The sequence below is a fragment of the Apodemus sylvaticus genome, chromosome 12 (genome assembly GCF_947179515.1).
Source record: "Apodemus sylvaticus chromosome 12, mApoSyl1.1, whole genome shotgun sequence".
NCBI classification, from domain to species: domain Eukaryota; kingdom Metazoa; phylum Chordata; class Mammalia; order Rodentia; family Muridae; genus Apodemus; species Apodemus sylvaticus.
The window spans coordinates 38,960,729-38,982,423 of record NC_067483.1 but is presented as its reverse complement, the minus strand read 5'-3'; the positions used below and the strand labels follow the sequence as shown (position 1 = coordinate 38,982,423).

The window sequence follows — 21,695 nt, the reverse complement described above, 5'->3', positions numbered from 1 at the left end:
ATTCTCTCAGAGAGAAAAAGGAAAATACCCTCCCCCTACTTTAACTGCATGTTTGGAGAATCTGATCTATTGGAGAGGCTACAATGTAAGTGAGCCAAACAGACTGAAATGACTCCTCTGAGGAACACTCACCTGCTTGATTTGTTCCCAAAGCATCCGTGTAACTGAGGACCCTGAGTGAAAAGTGACTTCAACATGGTAAGCGGCATTTAAGATCTGAAAGAGAACACATGACGGAACATACTGCAGACAGCCATTTCTGGGCAATTTCAAAAACAAGTCCAAGTTGGGTGTGGCACTGCACACATCTTTAATCACTGCAGGCTAAGGCCAGCCTGTTACATAGCAAGTTCCCAGCCAGCCAGATCCACAGACTGAAACCCTGTCTCAAAAAGCAAAAGCAAAGAACCACAATCTAAACCAGACACAGCACATGTCAGTAATTCCATCATTTCAAGGTGGAAGCAGGAGAATTAGTTCAAGTCCATCCCTAAACAAAACAGCAAGTTCAAGGCTAGCCTAGTCTTGGCTACCATGTGCTCCATTCCTTCCTTCTGCCTACCCAAACAAAGAATTACAAAGCAGTCCAAACATTTCCAAATTTATCCCAGATTTATTATATAATATATATCGTATTATACATATATGTATGTATGTATATGAACACACACACATATATATAATATATATATATATATATAATCAACCCAAGTTTATCACCCCTACTTTGTGACTAAATAGGTTCTTTTACTTTCTATTCATTTTTAATCACCTGTAAGTTTACAACTCATTAGCACCTCCCCCAGGCAGTAGCCATGTATTAGGAAAACAAAATGAAATTTTAACTAGACTGTCTCAAAGGAAAATCCTTGGCTAATTTGAGGTTGGGCTTGTCTGTGAATCGTCCCAGATGTTACCTGTGACACAGTGTCTTAGCAACCATTCTTTTCACACCTGTTTGAGATAATTGCTCGTAATATGAACTGAGACATCCTGTGATTTTTCAAGGCTCTGCAGACACCGCTCCAGGGTCCCAACAAAGCTTTCCCGAAGGTAATCCACTGAGCTGATCAGCTTGTTGGCCACCGCCTGATTAAGCCTGGAGATGATGAGCTCCTGGATCTGCCGGATGCAGGATTTGATCTCTCTGGTCCCGATTGTTTCTCCATTCTCAGGGACAATGACATCTACAGAGGTAGAGACTATGCTAGTTAGCTGTGAAAGAAAGGGGCAGACATGCTAAATAAGGGCACCTCCCAAATTATCACCAGTGACCTACCATGATAGTGGCTATGAAAAGATATGGTTGGTTGTCAAATTCTGAATCTTTGGATGATCAAGGGCCAGGCAATGTTCAGCTACTTAAGTTAAATAAGATCCTGAAAAGGAGCAGTTATGTCTAAAACAAATCTGTTGATCTTATTAGCGTTTAGGTCATAGTTACTGGAGGAAAGAACACCATTCCCTTAGTGGAAACTATTTGAAAGGCACAATTATATAGTAATGTAACTTCATCTTTACAATACCTTTATAGGTGGATATTAATGAATCTACTCTATACACCAGGAAACAGCCTTGGGGATAAGACAAAGTGGGCACCGGGAGAGAAGATGTGCAGTCAGGAAGCAATACAGCTACAATTTAAGCACAAACTCACTGGTTCTGTATTGGGATCTTCGTTAAATTTCACACTACTGGCATAGTAAACCAACCAACAATTACAACTGTGTATACCCTCTGAATAGCTATGCCTCTGGAAATTCTTTTTCTAGAACTCTAACCTCAAAAATCTCAGACTGTGTGCACAATGGTACCAATTCAGTAATTTTAACAACAACAAAAAATCAACAAAGATCTAAATATTTATCAATAGGCTGAAAGTGATGCAAGGTCTACCAATACATTTGCAAACATACATACATACATATATATATATATATATGTGTGTGTGTGTGTGTGTGTTTACATGTGTGTGTACATGTGTGTGTGTGTGTGTACATATATATGGTGAATGTATATTCCCAGCTCAGCAGCAGGGTACTTGCCTGGCATGCATGAGCCCTAAGCTCAATTCCCACTACTACAAAACAAGAAAAGAAGTTTTTGACATGTAACTCCCTACACAGCCCAGGCTGTCCTCAAACTTACGATTCTTCTGCCTCTGTCTCCTGAGAGTTGGGAATACAGGCATATGCCACCACACCTAGATTAAAACATAGATATTTCTACAGTATGTTACCCAGCATACATGCATGACCTTTATTGACAGACAAATAGTAACAGAAATATGGTTCTACCAGATTATTGCAAGCTCTCTTTTAAATCAATTATTGCTTCAAAGGTACCCCAAAAGGGCTCAGAACAAGACAAGGATCAGATATTAAGTTGCACCTACTATGTAGCTACTATCTACGTGTGTGGATCCACAGACCTGTAGAGCAGGCAGACATTTGATCTGCTTGCTCTAGTTACTCCCATATCTGTTTAAGCTAAACACTGTATCAAAGGCACTAAACTTGCCACAGGGCAATCCAACATAACACTATCTACCTGATCCTGCCTGTCATCATGTGGGTAAGATGCCAGCACAGATGCTTCAGGGTGCTTAGTGGCAAGTTAGAGGACTTCCTAGAACTTCCTAGTAATGAGCCTTTCTCAGCCTCTAAAGATCTATTTTCATTCATTTTTTTATTCATTCATGAATAACCCCAAGTCCATATTCTCCAACTCTGGCATTTCAGAACACAACACTAAAAGAAAGTGAGAGATGAACTAGTTATACTAGTTATAGGAACAGAAAGCCAATAAAAATGAAGTAGAGACGGAAAAGAAACAAGTCAGATAGATTGATTAGGTAAAAATACTTAGACTAGAGAAGTCAGACAAGAGCCAGGAGTGTTTTGAATGCTTATATCCCAACACTAAAGAGGCTGAGGCAAGTGGACTGTAAATTCAAAGACAGCCTGGGTATACAATGAAATCCTGTCTCAAAAAATGTACAGAAAACAAAAGTATGGGTAGATATAAAATTGCAGAGGACTCATGGGTTCTTAGCAACCAGTTAAACAAGAACATTCAAGAGAAGACAATAAAGGATATGTTGAGGCTTAGAAGTTGGGTATCAGGAAGAAGGGGGCATAGTAACTAAGAACAGAGGTTCTCAACCTTCCTAATGCTATATGACCCTTAAATACAGTTCCTCATGTTGTAGAGCTCAACCATTAACTTATTTTATTGCTACTTCATATCTGTAATTTTGCTACTTTTATGAATTGCAATATAAATATCTGATATTTCTCATGGTCTTAGGTCACTCAAAATGGTTGTGACCCATATGTCGAAAACAACTGGTTTAAGCAGTAAACATTGAACTATAAAATATGGGTTGGGTGTGGTGGCGCATTCCTTTAATCTGAGTACTTAGGAAGCCAAGGCAGGCTGACCTTTCTGAGTTTGAGACCAGCCTGGTCTACATAGTGAGCCTACTAATTCACATATGTATGAAAATACATCTATATTTTTGTATATGCACTTAAGAATTAGACTATCTCAGTTCATATCCTGCCTCTACTATTTACTAGCTGTGGGGCTTTGGGTAAATGGTTTAACCTTTGAACCTTTCATTCCCTCATCTAAACAATGAAAATAAGCAGACTCCATGTAGTAAAACACAGCACTGACAAAGTCTGAAGTGGTCTATCATGGTTTTGAGCATCCTGAGATGATGTGGATATGTGCTTGTGGGTAAAAGTCTTAAGTGTCATTTTAGTTACTGTAAGGTAGAACTCGTGCATAGAGATTCAAACACTCGTTAGCATAAAAGCCATCAGCATCAAAACTTCAGACACCAAAAGCCCAGACTAATGGCTTTCCCCAGTTTTGTTAGTAGTCATTTGTGATGAATGAGACTGCCAGGAAAGCTAATCATGCTTTGGGAAATTTTCCTGAGTTGGGTTTCAGAAGCAGCCTGAAGATAAAAATAAGACCCTGGAACAAAAAGCAACACAGTGAGGCATCCTGGGCCATGCTGACAGAGCAACGGTAAAAAAGTACAAAGCTCGTCTCAGGAATGCAGGGATACAGGCAGGCAGTGGAGAGTGGACAGCTGTAGGACGAATTTACCAAAAGCTAAGCTAATGGCCCGGGAAGGAAGAAAGTGAATCTTAAGATCTATGAAAGTGAAAGAGGCCGCCTCATCTATGCGACTGAAGGCGCCCTCCTGCTGGACCTGAAGAATCACTGCATTCAACTTCTAGCCCAAAGAGCCAGAGAGCTCTGGAGTCCCCACACTCAGAAGCTCACTAGCACCTACCTTTAAACTCCATGTTGGCAGCGTCATCCAGAAGCTCCTCTTTCATGGTGTTAAGTGTCTCAACAATCATATCCTTCATTTCCTCTTGCTTTCTGTTGGCAATATTCATCAATGATTCATATAATTCATTCTCCTTTTTTCTAGTATATTCTAGGCGTTTGGGAGTGATTTGTAGGTCCCGCTGCATGTCAAAAGCCTGGTTAATAAAGATGTCGAGGCAGTGGCTGTGCACCTCATTCAGGGCCTTGGCTGCATCCACTAGGCGGTTCTGTAGCAGCTGGTGAGAAAACGGACTCAATTGTCTCAGCTTCTCACTCTGCTCCACCAACATGCTCTGAGCTTTACAGTCCTGGTCAGAGGCTACACAGTTCCGGTGACTGCTGCTCAGATAGCCCAGGTCCACTAGCTGTCCATACAGTGGTGATCTTTCACTCTCTGCTCTCCCACTGGAAGAGTTGATTATCTCCAGATTTGGTACTTTGAAAAAGAACACGGGAAAGGAGAAATACTTTCTAATTTCCTGAAGCTCTTGCTCATCCCTTTCAGAGAGTTCATCTTTGTGAAGTGCATAGGTTATCACAGGCAAGAAATCATTTGCCAAGTCACTCAGAACATCTACTGAGGGCCGGTGGCTGTGGCACGGTGCCACCACAATGTCCACTTCCTAGAAGGAGAAGGGGTCAGATCAGCACTTCACAGTCAGAACCCATATTTGCCTTCCTTAAGTCTCACCTACACTGAGACCAAAATCCAGATGCATAATGGAGCAACTGGACTTTAGCGTACCCCAGCCACTTGTCCACCTCCTTCCTTGGTTCCTGATACTTCTGTGACACACGAGGGCTAGCATTCATCTAGATATCAAAAAAATCAGTAGAAAGGATTATAGTCCCTTCAGCCATTTCAGATGAAAAGAATCCCTGCATGCCTTTGATTCTTGTAAATTTCTATTGACTCTCCTACAAAAAGGAGGCAAACAGCAGAAGACAATGGATTCTTAGGGCAACTAGGAGCAGGAGAGTGATTCTATACCCTTCCCTTTATCTCCATCCCCACCTGCCGGCCTGGCTAACTCCAGCATCCTTCCACTGCTCGCGTGTAAAGCACGTCATGCCCTACAGCCTTTCCTGTTAGAAAATCGCGGGCACTCCTTCCTTCTCTCCTTCTCTCCATGCAACACATTCATAATTTACTTATTTGAACCCCATCTTGTTCAGACAGGCATGGTGGTACATGCCTGTAATACTAGCATTTGGGAGCTTTAGGACAGCCTGGGACATACAATGAGTTTCAGGCCAACCTGGGCTAGAACTTTGAGAGTCCCTATCTCAAAACGGAAAAGGAGGAAAGAAGAAAGTGAAGTAAAAAAGGAAAAATGATGAGAAGAGAGGAAGAAACAGAAGGGGAAAAGAGAGGAAGAAAAGAGATTTTGTTCCATTAGGCCACAAAGCCTTTGAAGGCAGAGCCCATATTTACTCACTATTAGAATTCCAGTGTCTAACACAAGTAAGTCCTCAATAAAATCAGTTGTCAAACCAAGAAATCAATCTTCAAATTAAAAGTCAAGGTCACCAAACATTACTATTCTATTCCAAGATTCTGCAGCTATCTCAAAGGTTCAGACAAGCTAAATGTGGTAATACCATTAACAATATGATCACTTAGGGGCTGAGGATATGGCTCACTGTGTAAGTGTGCTTACTGCACAAGCATGAGATCTGAATTCCAATCCCTAGTGTCTACATAAAAATCCAGTAATGGCCACAAGAGCCCCCTGAACTTCAAGTTCAGTGAGAGACCCTGTCTCAAGGCAATAAGGTTAAAAGCTATAGCAAAAGTCCCACTCTGGCATCTGCATGTGTGTGAACATGTGTGCTCACATATATACCACTCCATACACATGCGCGTGCACATACACACACACACACACACACACACACACGATTATTTGGTATGGTAGATAATAAGGCTTACCAAACCAGTATTTAGCCTTTATATTTTGGGAAAGGTAGGGCAAGGCAAGAGAAAATGAAGAAGAACTGATGGATTTTTACCAGAAGGCATGCTTTTTGGCCTTGGCCAGCTCCCTTCTACACATGGATGTCGTAGCTAGAGCAGCGGTAGCAGGTAGCTGATCTAGGCAAATATACAGGTAGAAGCCGGAGCTAAGAATGAAGGCTGAGCATTGTGGTGCACACCTTTAACCCCAGCACCCAGGAAGCAGAATCAGGCAGATTTCTGTGACCTCAAGGCCAGCCTAAGGTCAGCCTGGTCTACAAAGGAGTTCACAGTCAGAGCTATGTAGAGACTCTGTCTCAAAAAGCAAAAGCAGAACAATAATGAAGCAATAGAAAGGTGCTTCCCTGAAGCTTGCGCTCACATAAGAGGAAGGAACCACCCTGCCTTCCCTGAGCATTTGTGTCTGTGGTGGTCTGTTACACTCCTGTTTACATTTTACTATGTATGTGCTCACGGAATCAGAGGACAACAGGAGCTTTTGGTTTTACTGTAGGCCTGGAGGCACACACACTAAGCCATCTTGCCTACCCTTGAGGTATCTATATTTGACAAAATATATTTCAAAATGAAATCCTTAGGTTTTTCCCTTCATTGATAGCCTTCTCTAGATATGAAATGCCCAGGAAAACTAGCCTATTTATCTCTCTAGTGCCCGTCTTCTAACGACACCAATGAGTTTGAACTATATTTTTGCTTTATTCATCTTTTCCATTCTATGCAAAGCACAAAGATCTCACCTTCTTACCAACAAATAACTGAATGTTATTTTCAGGATAGTCACAAGATGCTCATTTAGTTAGTCACTAACTCCAACATCTCAGAGCCATATAGCCTTTCTTCATTTGTAATTTGAAAAGTTTAATTGTGGGCTAGAGAAATGGCTCAGCAGTTAAGAGCGCTGACTGTTCTTCCAGAGGTCCTGAGTTCAATTCCCAGCAACCACATGGTGGCTTACAACCATCTGTAATAGGGTCTGATACCTCTTCTGATGTGTCTGAAGAGAGCAATGGTGTACTCATATACATAAAATAAATAAATAAATCCTTAAAAAAAAGAAATAAAAGTTTAATTGTATATAAATCCATCCACTCCTTACCCAAACCCAGGCCAAGAAGAACCCTGCTTCATCTCTGCCTCCAACGCAGGGAGTGGGTTCCTGTTGGAAACAGGCCTGGCTGTCATCTTGTAGTCCAGAACAGCCCTTACTACTCTGGCTTACTCACGCTGGAGTGAAGTGTTCGGCTCGGGAAGCATTTTCAGAAATGCAAATAGATAAGAAATGTTAAGGTTTAAATTGTACTACACAACTGCATAAATACCAGAAGCAAAATAATCATGAGAAAAAGACTAAAAAGAATCCTAGTTGGGGGGAGAGAGAGAGAGAGAGAGGGAGAGAGAGAGAGAGATTGATTGTCAGAGGGCTTTGCAGGAGTTGGTTCCTTCCTCATTATCTTGAGGCAAGATCTCTAGTTTCTGATGCTGTGCTGCATACTCCAGACAAAATGACCTGCTCAATTCTGCCTCTGCCTCCCATCTCACTGTGGGAGCTCTGGGATTACGAATGCTTGCTAACCCATCTGGCTTGTTACATGGGCTCTGGAATTGAATTTAGGCTTGACTTGACCCACTGAGAAGTCTCTCTGGATCATAAGCTAGATAGTACGTGTAGTGGTTTTTGTTTGTTTGTTTTGTTTTGAAACCACAGCTCCTCTAAGTATACCCCTCCCTCCAGCTTTTGAGACAATATCTCATGTATCCCAGTTTGACTTCAAACTTGCTGTCAAGGATGACCTTGAATTGCTGACCCTCCCGCTTGCTTCCACCTCCTGATGCAATAATACAGGCACAATTGCCATGCCTTCCTTCTGCAGTGCTGAAGAGTGAACCAAGGGCTTCCTATGTGATTGATAGACAAGCACTATACCAACTGAACTACGTGACAGGCAAGCACCATACCAGCTGACCTGCACTCCAGTCCCTAGATATATTGTAAAAAGATATAAATCAATTTTATTATAGGAAAAAAACAAAAATTCAAAATCTGAGTATTATTTAGAAAATTTTCACTTGAAGGAAGTTCATAGCTGGTATTGTAAGACTGAGCAAAAGCCCAGTGCTGAGAGGTCATAGGCTCTAGGAGGAAAATGACTATTGCTGCCTTGGTAACTGGTTGCGTGGTCAAACTGCTAGCCTCACCTTAGCCAGACAAGCATCTCTCTGTAATAACCAGCAATTAACTAAGTAACTCCTTACTGGTCAAAATGCTGAGAATCTGTGACTGGGTCCTAAATGTGTAGGGATACATTGTGTGAAGGTGTGTCTGGGTAGCTATATTAAACTCCCACATACATTAAGCCTCAAGAAACATTGTGGAAAGGGAGGCAGAAAGAATATAAGAGCCAGAGGATGGGTAAGGGGTGCTGAGAAACGCCATCTTCTAGAAAAGACATGGCAGTGTAATCATGAACTCACTCAAGCTCTGTGAGCTGCCCAGGATCAGGCAACACTGCAACAGGCAGCACTCACTGGACTAAATGGGTTACAAGAGGCGGAAGTGGGGGTGGGGCATGTTAGATGCATAGGAAGAGCAAGAGGTGAGAATTAGGAACAGGTGTGATGAAGATACATTGTTTACATTATGAAATTGTCAAAGAATAACAAAGATAAATATTATCAAATTAATTTTTTCAGAAAAAATTTATTTGGTTAAATTTTCTAAAATAAATTTTCAGGTTTTCTTTAAAGGACCACTTTATTCATAGCAAAACCATTAGTCAAAACTGCCAAGTCCATATGTAAGACCAGCACCATCCTGTAAGACAAAAGAACGAGCCAGGCTGTAGTGGCACAGGCCTTTAATCTCAGCACCTAGGTGGCAGAGGCAGGTGGATCTCTGTGAGTGTGAGGCCAGCCTGGTCTACAGAGTGAGTTCTAGAATAGTGAAGGCTATGCAGAAAAAAAAACCCTGTCTCAACAAACAAAAAGAGAGGAGGGAGGGAGGAAGAGAGAGGACAGAGCACCAGAGAACAGTTAGTTAACCGCATTTACTCATAGGTACAAACTCATTAGAAGAAAAAAAATTTTTTTAAGACTGTGTCTGTCTCAAATGGCAGGGAATGTGTTCTGGTTGGAAAACTAATCTGATTCCCACCTTGCTGTACAAGACACCTTTTGCTAACCTGACTTATATGTGCTGGAGAGTGAGCAACTTTAGGGAAGCATTTTCTAAGTTAGTGCACAATACATTTCCTGAGCTCACTCTCAGGACTTGCTATATAGCCTGCTGGAGTGATGGTTTGACAATGCTTGGCCCAGGGAGTAGCACTATTAGGAGGTGTGGCCTTCTTGGAATAGGTGTGTCATTGTTGGTGTGGGCTTTAAGACCCTCATTGTAGCTGCCTGGAAGTCAGTCTTCTAGCAGCCTTCAGATGAAGATGTAGAACTCTCAACTCCTGCACCATGCCTGCCTGGATGATGTCATGTTCCCATCTTGATGATAATGGACTGAACCTCTGAACCTGTGAGCCAGCCCCAATTAAATGTTGTCCTTATAAGAGTTGCTTTGGTGTTTGTCACAGCTGTAAAACTCTTGAAGTCAACTGGCCTGGAACTTGCTACATAATCTATGCTAGCTGCAAACTTGTGTCAATCCTCCTGCCTCACATCTGAAGTGCTGGGATTATAGGCATGCACCACCAACACCTGGCAGATTAAGGGTTTTGTAATGATATACTGGAACCTTCGAGAAAAGTTATATACTCCTTCCCAAACCTCTGTGTTTGTTGTTGTTCTGTGGTGTTTTGTTTCATTTTAGGGGATGTGTTTTGTTTTGAGGTAGGATTTCCACATATGCTCTATATAGGCCTTAAACTCACTAGGTAGCACAAAGTAGGCTCAAACTTTTCAATCCTCCTGTCTCAACTTCCTCGGAGCTAAAAGTACCGTATGTCTGGCTATTTGCAAATATAGGTTGTACTAAACAAAAATGGACAGAAAACAAAAATAGTGCTCTCTTCTCCTGACCTGTCAGGTCACTGTGCAGCTGGTGTCAGCTCTCCTATGAGTGTCAGAAGGCACAAAGAGCTGCAGACTGCCACTCAAGCAACAGTCAGTACAACCTAGACTGAAATGTGCTTTGTGATTCTGTAATATGACTAAGGTTAAGGGATGACTCATATTTTGTGGGTATAAACAAGAGGGGAAACCAGTGCTGGCTTTGCAAGGCAGAGAGTAAAAATAATAATTAATATTGAGTTGGATGAACCAGAGCTGTCTTGAGTCCAAAGTCTGACCTCTACTGTCTATTTCATAAAGGCTATATACCTTCCTAGCACCCAGAACGGGGCTCATAACTTAGAGGGAACATAATACGTAACTGTGGGATGAACTGACGAAGAAACGCATGCCTTGCTCAAAACCACATGCCATCATCATATACAATCTTCTACCTTTCAGGTCACATCACACACATTTATCTGAAACTGCTGTTTGAAGCAATAAGGAAACATTTTACTCTTTAATCAAGGAGAGGAACTCAGGGAATGATAGAATCCCTTAATTTCCACTTGAATCACAATAGAAGAGTTCTCTTGTAGAATATATTCTGCACAAAATCATCAATCGGGGGCTGGAGAGATGGCTCAGCAGTTAAGAGCACTGACTGCTCTTCCAAATGTCCTGAGTTCAAACCCCAGCAACCACATGGTGGCTCACAACCATCTGTAATGGGATCTGATGCCCTCTTCTGGTGTGTCTGAAGACAGCTACAGTATACTTTACTTACATATAATAAATAAATCTTTTTTTAAAAAAGTCATCAATCCCACAGAAGTTTTCTGTTAACCATCAAATTTTCTGACAAGATTTAAAAAATTAAAAAGAAGGATAACTCTCAAAACACCAGGGTAACAGCTCTTTGGTTTTGTTTTCCACATAGAGTGGCAATGTCAAGCATTGAAGGCCGACTGACTGCATCCTAAAATCCCTCTTCATATAAAGGATGATGTCCTGCTTGCCTTTCCTTGTTTGTTCTTGTCAACCTGACACAAGCTACAGTCATCTACGAGGAGGAACCACACTTGAGGAAATGTCTCCTTAGGATGGGGCTGAGGCATGTTCATAATTAGTGACTGCTGAGAGGGGCTGCCCACTGTGACTGGTGTCACTCCTGAGCAGGTGGCCTAGGTGCTACAACACAACAGTCTGAGAAAGCCATAAGGAACAAGCCGGTAAGCAGTACTTCTCCATGCTTTCTGCTTCAGCTCCTACCTCCTGGTTCCTGCCTTGAGTTCCTGCCCTGACTAAGCTCTGTGATGGAGTGTGACCTGAGAACTGCAAACTGAAATACACCCTTTCCTCCCCAAGTTACTTTTTGTTTACCATAGCAACAGAAACCCTAAGACAGGTGATTATTCTGTGACTCAAACAGCAAACAATTGTGTATTGAGGGTGAAGTTGGGAAGTGGCAATTGTCTTGATTTTGTTTGTTTGGTTGTTTTTTTTTTTTTTTTTTTTTTTTTTTTTTTTTCCCGAGACAGGGTTTCTCTTTGTAGCCCTGGCTGTCCTGGAACTCACTCTGTAGACCAAGCTGGCCTTGAACTCAGGAATCCGCCTGCCTCTGCCTCCCAAGTGCTGGGATTAAAGGCATGTACCACCACCACCCAGCAAGTGTCTTGATTTTGGAAAGCAACATACACGAACTTAGTAATAGTTCCACCTCCCAGAGCCGCTTACACAGTGTGGCTTGGGGAAGGACTAGAGAGGTTCACCCTGTCTGGTGTCCTCCATAGGGCAGATCTTCAAGGTCTCTCTGTCACTAAGAGAATCCTACCCATCTTAACTTCCATTTTCCTCCTTTTCACTCTCACTGGCACTTGAAAAGTTTTCTTATTTATTATTTTACAGGATTGAGGCTGAATTCACTTCCATTTTCATAAAACTTGGCTGTATACATTATTATGGTTTGTCTGATGTGAGTATGGGAGAGTGCAGGTGGCTGTGTGCCACAGCTCATAGAGGCCAGAGGACAACTTGGGGAGCTGGTTCTGTCCTTCCGCTATGGATTCTGGGGAGCAAACTCAGGTCTTCAGGCTTGCTCAGCTGGCACTTTCCCCGCTGAGCCATCTCACCTGCCCAGCACTTTTAAATGTTAGTTACATATTAAAGAGAATGCTCCTCTACTCTTGTCACAGTGTAGAAAATATATTGACTCTGGTTGGTATAGATATTCTCCATGGGGGGAGCTTCAGGTAAATGGGTTTCTAGGCCGTGAGATACCTCCTAAGAAACTGGGTGAGGCTACCCCAGAGCTTTGTCCCAGAAGCACGGAGAATGGCTAGAAGCTAATCTCAATAGCTCAAAGCTTTATTCTTATAAAAGAATGAAGGTTCACAGACTTAGAGAAAACAGATGGAAAAGAAAAATGATCTGACTTAAATTTTTATATGCCTCTGTATTATTTACTTTCTTAAACAGCTTTCTCCTTCAATTTTATTATAAAGGCAAGTCATAATGAATTGTGAAGAATTTTATCTCTAATAAATAAAGCTAGATAACTAGAAATTGCTGGCACAGGGACTTCAGTTTGGAAAAAAAAAAAAGAGAAAGCCTGTATTTGGCTGATTACCAGGGAAGAGACAAATGACTGAGAAAATAGAAACCCTGTTCTTTTCAAAAAAACAAAAAATTAAGTTTTGTGTGTGTGTGTGTGTGTGTGTGTGTGTGTACATACTTACTTGAGTATGTACATGTGAGTGCAATGCCTGCAGAGGCCAGAAGAGGGTGTCTGATCCCCTGGAACTGGAGTTCCAGGCAGTTTTGAGCTGCCCAATGGGAAATGAATTCAGGTCCAAGGCAAGAACAGTATGCACTCTCAACCACTGAACCACCTCTCCAGCCCAAGGAACTCTTCTTAAGAACACTGATTTAAGCCAGGCATAGTGGCACAGGCTTTTAATTCCAGCACTGGGGAGGCAGAGGCAGGCGGATCTCTGTGAATCTGAGGGCAACCGTGTTTACATAGGACTACACAGAGAACTCTGTCTTGAAAAATAAACACAGAACAAAACAAAAGCCCCATACCACCAATTTATACATCTAACTGAAGGAAAGAACTGGTTTATTATATGCCAAACATTGCTGGGTTCTTCATACAATTTGTCTCATTTTAGTGTCAATCCCAAAAGATAGGGACTACTAGGCCCATTTTACACAGGCTCACAGCTAAGTGACAAACCCAGATTGCTACACAGTTCCTCACCCACCTAGCAACAAAGGCTGTGTTTAATCAGTTCCTGATGGCCTACTATGTATGAGGAACTGTCTGATTTGATGTGAGGAAAGTTCTAAAAGAGTTAAAGAGAGCACGATATGGTAAGCAGAGATCTTACTCTGTGCTTAGAAAGTATGCTGGCTGCAAAGTAAAAAACACACACAAAAAAAAAAAACAGTATAAAACAAGATAGCATCCTTTAAGAATGACTGAGGGAATCACTAAAGAATCACAGAGAAAATATTTTCAAGAAGCTTAACAATCAAGTTTCTGCCTCCTGACAGTCCTTTCCATCTCCTGAGGCTGACTAGAGGAAGACTCCCTTACTACACCAGCTGTTCCTCAGAGGGAGACATAACTGAGGTTCTGAGAGGAAAAAGAAAACCGTCAGTATGCTGCATGGTAGTGGTAGCATAGGGAGGCAGGGAAAGAGGAGGATTATGACTTCAAACTGTCAGATAACCCCCAAGTGCTAACTTGTAAGGCCAAAGACAGATGAATAGTGAACTGAGAAAAGACAGCTTCAGTAGCAAGTGTCCTTTTAAGAGATAGTGTGGCCACTATGGTGCCAATAAAACTTTATGATTTTTTTTTTTTGAGATAGAGTCTCTCTACATGCTACAGATATCCTGAAACTCATATGTAGACTAGGCTGGCTTCAAACTCACAGAGACCAACCTGCCTCTGCCTCCCAAATGCTGGGATTAAGTGAGCATGCCACCACACCTGGCCCAGGATTATTTTCGTGAGGCAGGATTTCATATATCCCAGGTGGCCCCAAACTCTCTGCGCAGCCAAAGACAGCCCTATATGTCTGATGTTCCTGCCTCTGCCTTCTGAGGGCTAGGATTACAGCTATGCCTTACTTATGCTGTGTTGGAGTACAATCCAGGGCTTTGTGCATACTAGACAAGTGTTTTACTGTCTTAGGATTACTATTGCTGTGATAAAACACCATGACCAAAAGCAAGCTGGGGAGGAAAGGTTTATTTGGCTGACCCTTCCACATCACTGTTCATCATCAAAGGAAGGCAGGACAGGAACTCAAACCGGTACCGGAACCTGGAGGCAGGAGCTGATGCAGAGGCCATGGAGGGGTGCTGCTCACTGGCCTGCTCAGCCTGCTTTCTTATAGCACCCAGGACCACCAGCCCAAGGGTAGTACCCCCCACAGTGGGTTGGGTCCTCCCCCATTGATCACTAATTAAGAAAATACCCACATGCTTACCTAGAGCAGATCTTATGGAGGCATTTCCTCAACTGAGGCTCCCTCCTCTCTGATGATTCTAGCTTGTGTCAAGTTGACAAAAACTTGCTAGGACATCTACTAAACAAACTGCATCCCAGCTCCTGGATAAGGATTTTAAAAACCAAAAATCTTGCTGGAGATTTATTAATAGGACTCATGATTGGTATACACAAGGCCTTGGGTTCAATCCTCGGTATCCCTCCCCCCAAAAACATCGTCCTTTAAACCACTCATCTTCTTAATATGTGCATCAGCCTATAATAGCTGTTCCTGGTTTTCTTGACACACAGTGTAAGCAAAATGGCTGCATTTCACTATATATGTGGTATGTGCTGGGGCTCGAAGGTAAGAATGTTAAGCAAAGAACACAAGCTTGCTGTCTCCAAGGTATTTATGATTTAATGTTGGTCTGAACTTCCGATATCTTATCTGACACACCATTTTAGTTTCTCTTTTATTGACCCATAAAATAATTTTTCTTCAGTTATCTGAAATATCACTCTTTACTTCTCTGCTTTGAACAGTCTAACTACCCTCATTTCCTTTCTCTTAGAATAACCATCCGGACCGAATTCATGCCCTCCTTCCTCCCAACGGCATGTTGCCACAGACTTCTATTCTACTTCTTACCCACCAACTCTTTAACTTTTAATCTAGTTACTACAGTCTGCAGACAAAGCAGCACTTAATTAAAGGCACTGTGCTGGCTAGTCCTGGGTCCTAGAAGAAAGCAGGCTGAGCAAGCCATGAGGAACAGGCCCATAAGAAGCACTCTTCCATGGCCTCTGCATCAGCTCCTGCTTCCAGGTTCCTGCCCTGTTTCTGAGTTCCAGTCTTGATTTTCTTCAGTGACGAACATCAGTATGGAAGTATAAGCCAAATAACCCTTCCCTCCCCAACTTGCTTCCTGGTGTTTCATTGCAACAATAGAAGCCCTAACTAAGAAAGGTAATATACAGTATTTGTTTTATTAGGCACAAGAATAAATGTTAAAAACTAGCTAGAACCTGAGAGAAACTAGTCTAGCAAACATCTTAAGAAATTTCATAGTTAATTTTTGTATAAAATTTTTGTCCTCTTAAGATGCTTTGTGGTAACTGGATTTTGAAAGCATTAACTGCTAAAATATGATAAAAACAAATTAGTGTATGTATTAAAAACAGGTTATTCCCACTGACAGTTGAGGCTTATAAAGAGAAGATTTTAGCACTATAACATTTCCCAAAGGTCCAGAAACCTTTGGTGGGAGAGACAACAACCAATCAGGGCAGAACAACACAGCTGTCTGTGGTGGCTCATATCTAGAATCCCAGAGTGTGGAAGGCTGCGGCAGAAAAATTCTAAGTTCGAGACCAGCTTGTGCAAAATAAACAACAAGACCTGATGATAATGAAGGAGGACAAGGAGGAGAGAAAGAGAGATGGGAGGAGGAAAAGAAAGAGGAAGAACAACTTCAGAGCAACTGAAATTATGTAACGGCCACAATAAAGGAAGCCCTGCAGAGGCTGCAGGAATCCTCCTAGGCTGAACAAATTGAATCTTTACAAAAGAAATGAGTGCACACACTCACGCGCGCGCGCATGCACACACACACACACACACACACACACACACACACACAGTCATGCACCACCACCACCAGACTGTACAAGTGTGATGCTGTTAGCCCTGTAAGAAGAAAGTTTCAGAGGAGGTGGGCAGATGCGGATGTCAGAACGTAGGTGGGGGAGGGAAGGGAAAGTACTTTTGCATATAAAATACTTTGTATGAGGAATTATGAAATGTGCTGCCAACCAGAAAAAATGCCACATATGAACACTAGGTAAGGTCTCAATTGAAATACAAACCATGGGTCTCAGGGGATCCAGAACTAACAAGCTGGCAATGCCATGCAGTGTGAGTTGAAGCTGGTCTATTATGGAATATGCTGAAAGCGGTGGGGTTATGAAGACTTTAACATATCAGAAGAATGGCCATTGTATAAGAGGCAGGGGGAAATTCTGCTTTGATAGTTTGGCAGCTCAAAGGGACATCCATTTCCCCTAATTCAATTTTGGTTTCCTTTAGCTAAATGTTTCCTTTCTTTGCTACCCCCTCTCCAAATCAAATAGAAGAATGAACTCACTGATCCTAAATATAACTGGAGCTGGACAAAATATTTTTTCACGGGCATGCACACTCTTCAGGTAGCTGTGCCCTGCTCCAAGAATTGAGCTAAGCATTTCTGATTATTCAATAGATGAAAGCCTGTGGTAAAAGAGTGGTGGCCAAATCCACAGAGGCCACAACCCCCCCCCACCTGCCACCCCCACAGGCTTAACATCATAGGAAGCTAAACTTAGAATCCCTGGAGTCTGCTCCCAGCTCCACATCAAAACCATTAGAGAAGAAAGCAAATCTGGAGAAACTGCTTAAAGGAAGCGTCAGCCACAGGGAGGAACATGAGAAACCAGAGAAGTTCTCAGGCGTGAGAAATTTCATTTTAACCACACCAGTACCCTCCTCAATTATGATCTTTGTGTGTGTGTGTGTGTGTGTACACACACGCACTTCATCAGCAGCAAGCCATGGCAGCTTGCAGTAGCAAGGTATGCTTACATATACACTCATGGAACAACTTGTGCTTTCCTTGTAGTCTTTGTTACATCAATTCAACTCATGGAAGAAAAGTAAATTAACATTAGAAGCCAAAACCAAGGGTCTGTGAAGACAACTCAGTAGGTAAGAGTACTTGCTGTGAAAGCCACAAGACCAGAGTTCAGATCCCTAGTATTCCTGTAAAGCCAGTCACGGTGAGGGGGCTGTAACCCCAGTGTTGGGAGGCAGGGACCTGTGCATCCCGGAGCTTGCTTGCTGGCTGGTCAGGCTGGCTGGAGCAGTAACCTTCAGCTACAATGAGACCCTGTCTCAAAAACTAAGGCAGAAGGCCTGGAATGATGGCCCCGCAAGTAAGTACACTGGTAACTCTCCCAGAAGTCCTAGCACCACATGGCAGCTAACAACCCTATCTAACCCCACCTCCATGGGATCCAATACTCTCTCTTCTGGCCTCTACAGGCACTGAACACATGTGAAGCATGGACACATATACAGGCAAAACATTAATACACATAAAATAAAAATAGATCTTTGAAAAAATTAAGGTGGAAAGTGACTGAGGAAGGCACTGACATACTGCTCTGGATAACCACACCACCATACATAGATAGATGATAATAAGATAGACACATACACATATATACATAGATAGAGACACAGACAGACAGAAATAAACCCTAGATATGTAAATCAAATAAAGCTGGTGTGTAACTCAGCAGTAGAGAGCCTGGAAACAGAGGAAACCCACCACTAAAACTGAACTGAGAGAACATGGAGACTCACATATTCCTCTCCAACACATAAAGATAAAGCAGTGTGAGAAGGAAGTGAGAAGATAGCCTCCACCAAAGACTCATTCCTGACAGAGACCAAGTGTCTCAGCAGAGAGGCAAAGAGGAACAAAGGCAGAATCACACTCCCACGGGAGCTGGCTACACTACCCATCCTGTGTAGCTCAGCCCGACAAGATGATGAGCCCTGAGTTTTGAACACTGTCATGCTCTCTTAATCCTACCCACGCTGACCCAACCATCACATCCTTCTTCAACCCCAATTCTGCTTTAGCCATGGCCTACTCCTAGCTTTGTAGTAGGTATGGAAGGCCAGAAAAAGAGGGGAGGCCTTCTTGTGTGGAGGCAAGAATGATGGATAGACAACATGATAGCTTAGAGATGCACAGCACCTGTGCTTGCTTTAAGAGTTTACTTAAAAAAGAAGCCAAGGCCTTCTTCAATAAAAGGACTGCTGTGTATCCTTATATTGAACCAGACCTGGGTTCCTTGTCAGGCCGGGGGGTGGGGTGGGGGTGTGAAATGAGCTGCCCCACTCAGTAATTTAACAGCTAGCACTGATGAGAAAGCAATAAAAATCTTTCCCATGATCTCAGTTCTCCAAAGAATATTAACTATTTATCATCTTACTTTCCCTTTAGAAAGAGATGGCTAGAGACAGTTCTATCAATCTCTTCTTACTAAAGCGAAAGGGGCCTCCTAACTTAGATAATAACTACCCTTTAAGATCTTGTCAAGATGCAGCGATCCCATATATCCTTTCCTGTCTGGTGGAGACAGACGGTCCTCAGGGCCCTGCGGTTGACAAGCAGAGGCATGAGACTGCCACCCCATTCTCATTCAGCTTCATAGACAGTCCTCTCATCCTATGAGCCCAGATCCATCACCAGATACTTTTCTAAAAAGTCAGAAAAGCAGCTGGTACAGGCTGGTGTGAGCTGATACCTGTAGGAGAGCATGATGCATTGTCACCTCGAGGTCAGCTAACACATGAGCAGCATCCTCACTGTCTTCTTGAACCTCCAGGTCCTCCTCAGGGATGGTCTCCCAGTTGTCCTGATGTGAAGCTAGCGTGTGCACTAGCTCATACTGACCGGGGAGAGCCAGGCTGACCCGCGTCCGAGTCCCATAGGTGAAGCGGAGGCGCCGCAGCTTACAGCTCTCGTCGCTATGCAGCTTGAGGGTGGGAAGCACCTGCACCCCCAACAGCAGGTTCAACAGCTGGCACTTGGCATTACAGTCCTGGCCGAGGATCAGTATACAGGGAAGGCGATCCACCATCTGCTGGAGATACTTCTCCTCCGTAGGTGGGAAGGAAATGCAGCTCGGCTGGCCTGGTTGGGGAATGGGGAAAGTGGGGAAAAAAAGAAGTAGATAGAGTGAGGGGGGAGAGACTCGGACAGAAACTCTTCTAGAATGGCAGAGCCCTAGAGGGACCACTTCCAGGAGGCTTTGGGTTAAAGGAGGTATTGGGAAAATTCACTAGATAGAAAACGTTCTTCAGGGGTAAGGGGAACGGGATAAGGTGTTTTCAGAGGGGAAACTAGGAAAGGGGATAACGTTTGAAATGTAAATAAAGAAAATATCTAATAAAAAACAAACAAAAAAAACCAAAACATTCTTCAAATGTCAGAGAGTCATGTGGCCAGCTCATCATGGAAAATGAGCTGCATGCTAGCTACAAAAGGTGACAGGAGCCTGGCAGCCCCTCCTCTTTTGTATAGTGGAGGGACATCTGAAGGAGTTTACAGGATCCCATCACAAACACAAGATTATTAACTTGGGCAATAACTAGGATCTGAATCCAAATAGAAATAAATGCATAAAAATTCAAGCCTTCCTGATAGAAGGCAGAATGTTTGCACGCACAGCCCTTTTAGATCCCTACCCTATGCTGTTTTAGCTTCATGCTCCTCATGTAAACTTATTTTATACCCATGGGAGGAGGGGCAGCGGAAAGCTCTCCAAGATGACTTGGGCTCTGCCACATTTGCAGCTCATTACCCTGGCAACTGCCGACAGCACCCAGCTGCCAAGTTTTCCCAGGACTCTGGATGCTTAGTTGAGATCTATACTTCCTGATCAAGCCATACTCTTTCTGTCGATGGCTAAAAGACCATGAGTAAAACAGAGGGACAAAACCGCCCAGCAGGATAAAATCTAGACAAATCTAAGAGATGTTATCTCAAAAATAATCTCCTTTGAGGATACCGCCATTAATCTAAAGGACTCACTTCCTCAAACAGATTTCAGTGTGTTATAGGGACCAGAAAGCTTGAAAACCTGTTTGGGAATGACTATGGCATTGGTTCTGGGAAATGCTCAAGCAAGTACTCACCACTCTCAAACTGCTTCAGTGGGATCTGCCAACATCTAGGCTTAAGGTGGTGATACTAAGGTACTATTTGCCTTAGTCACCTAACAATATATTGTATCAAACCGTTTGTGGGCTGGTTTATTCCTGAAGCAACAAGCAAAAAGCCTGACTCATTGCAAAGGTAGTTCTACTTCAGAACATACCTGTCTCATGATCCCTTATCTTTCACAAGTGACATCACGAGAAAAGTTTAAGAGGTCTGTCCTCTCTACATTTATTATGGTCTTCTGCTTCACGCCTATCTATGAATGCAGCACCCTGGCTTCAGTACATCTATCAGCAACACTAAAACAAGAAACCTACTCTCTGGGAAAGGGACAGGCTCCTCTGGAAATTTAGAGAGCAGTTCCTGAGTGCCCATTTCTGTGCAAGGTATTTAGTAAGTACAAGAGTGAATACCAGGCTACTTTCGGGTCTAATCTCTGGCACACTCTAAAGCAGGAAGGCACAAATACTTCTCCGAGTGACCACTTGGGAAAGAACGCTGGGCACATCTTGAGTCACATATAATGTATATCATGCAGAGCAGAGGCTCTTCTACTACTGTTTCTAAGAAGCAAACCATGAAGAAATTTCCCAATTCTCTGCATCCTCTGCACCCAACACAATGACTGACAGTGTTTGAAATTTATATATTTGTTCTGTGTCAGAATTGGTTGTCAAGAGTTGTCAAAAAGTGACTCAACTATGTTTGCTAAGAACAGCACCATCACTTTTTTTTTTTAAGATTTATTTATTATTTTATGTATGTGAATATACTGTAGCTGTCTTCAGACACTCAGTAGAGGGCATCAGATCTCATTACAGATGGTTGTAAGCCACCATGTGGTTGCTGGGAATTGAACTCAGGACCTCTGGAAGAGCAGCCAGTACTCTTAACCACTGAACCATCTCTCCAGGCCCAACCATCCATCTTTCCACAGAGTAGCTGTGAAGTAAACAGCTGCAGTTGCCTGCCTTCACTCTCACCCTCAGATCCCAGTCTCCTCTTTTCCTGGCCCTTGCCAGACTCTCCCTTAAGTGACAAGCATCTGTTCTGCCTTGACGTTCCTATCATAGACGCTCTTTTATAAGTAAAG

At 42.7% G+C, this 21,695-nt stretch overlaps 1 protein-coding gene across 2 annotated transcripts in view; it reads right to left on the bottom strand.

Annotated features, from left to right (window-relative positions):
* Positions 1-21,695, bottom strand: part of Dstyk (dual serine/threonine and tyrosine protein kinase) — a 46,743-nt gene that overhangs the window by 10,351 nt on the left and 14,697 nt on the right. For both annotated transcript variants that reach the window (XM_052200039.1, XM_052200040.1), the window contains 4 exons: positions 19,185-19,573; positions 4,313-4,976; positions 955-1,187; positions 133-216 (listed from right to left, as the gene is read on the bottom strand). In XM_052200039.1, the coding sequence (XP_052055999.1) occupies positions 133-216; positions 955-1,187; positions 4,313-4,976; positions 19,185-19,573 (1,370 nt within the window). The remainder of the gene's footprint in view (positions 1-132; positions 217-954; positions 1,188-4,312; positions 4,977-19,184; positions 19,574-21,695) is intronic.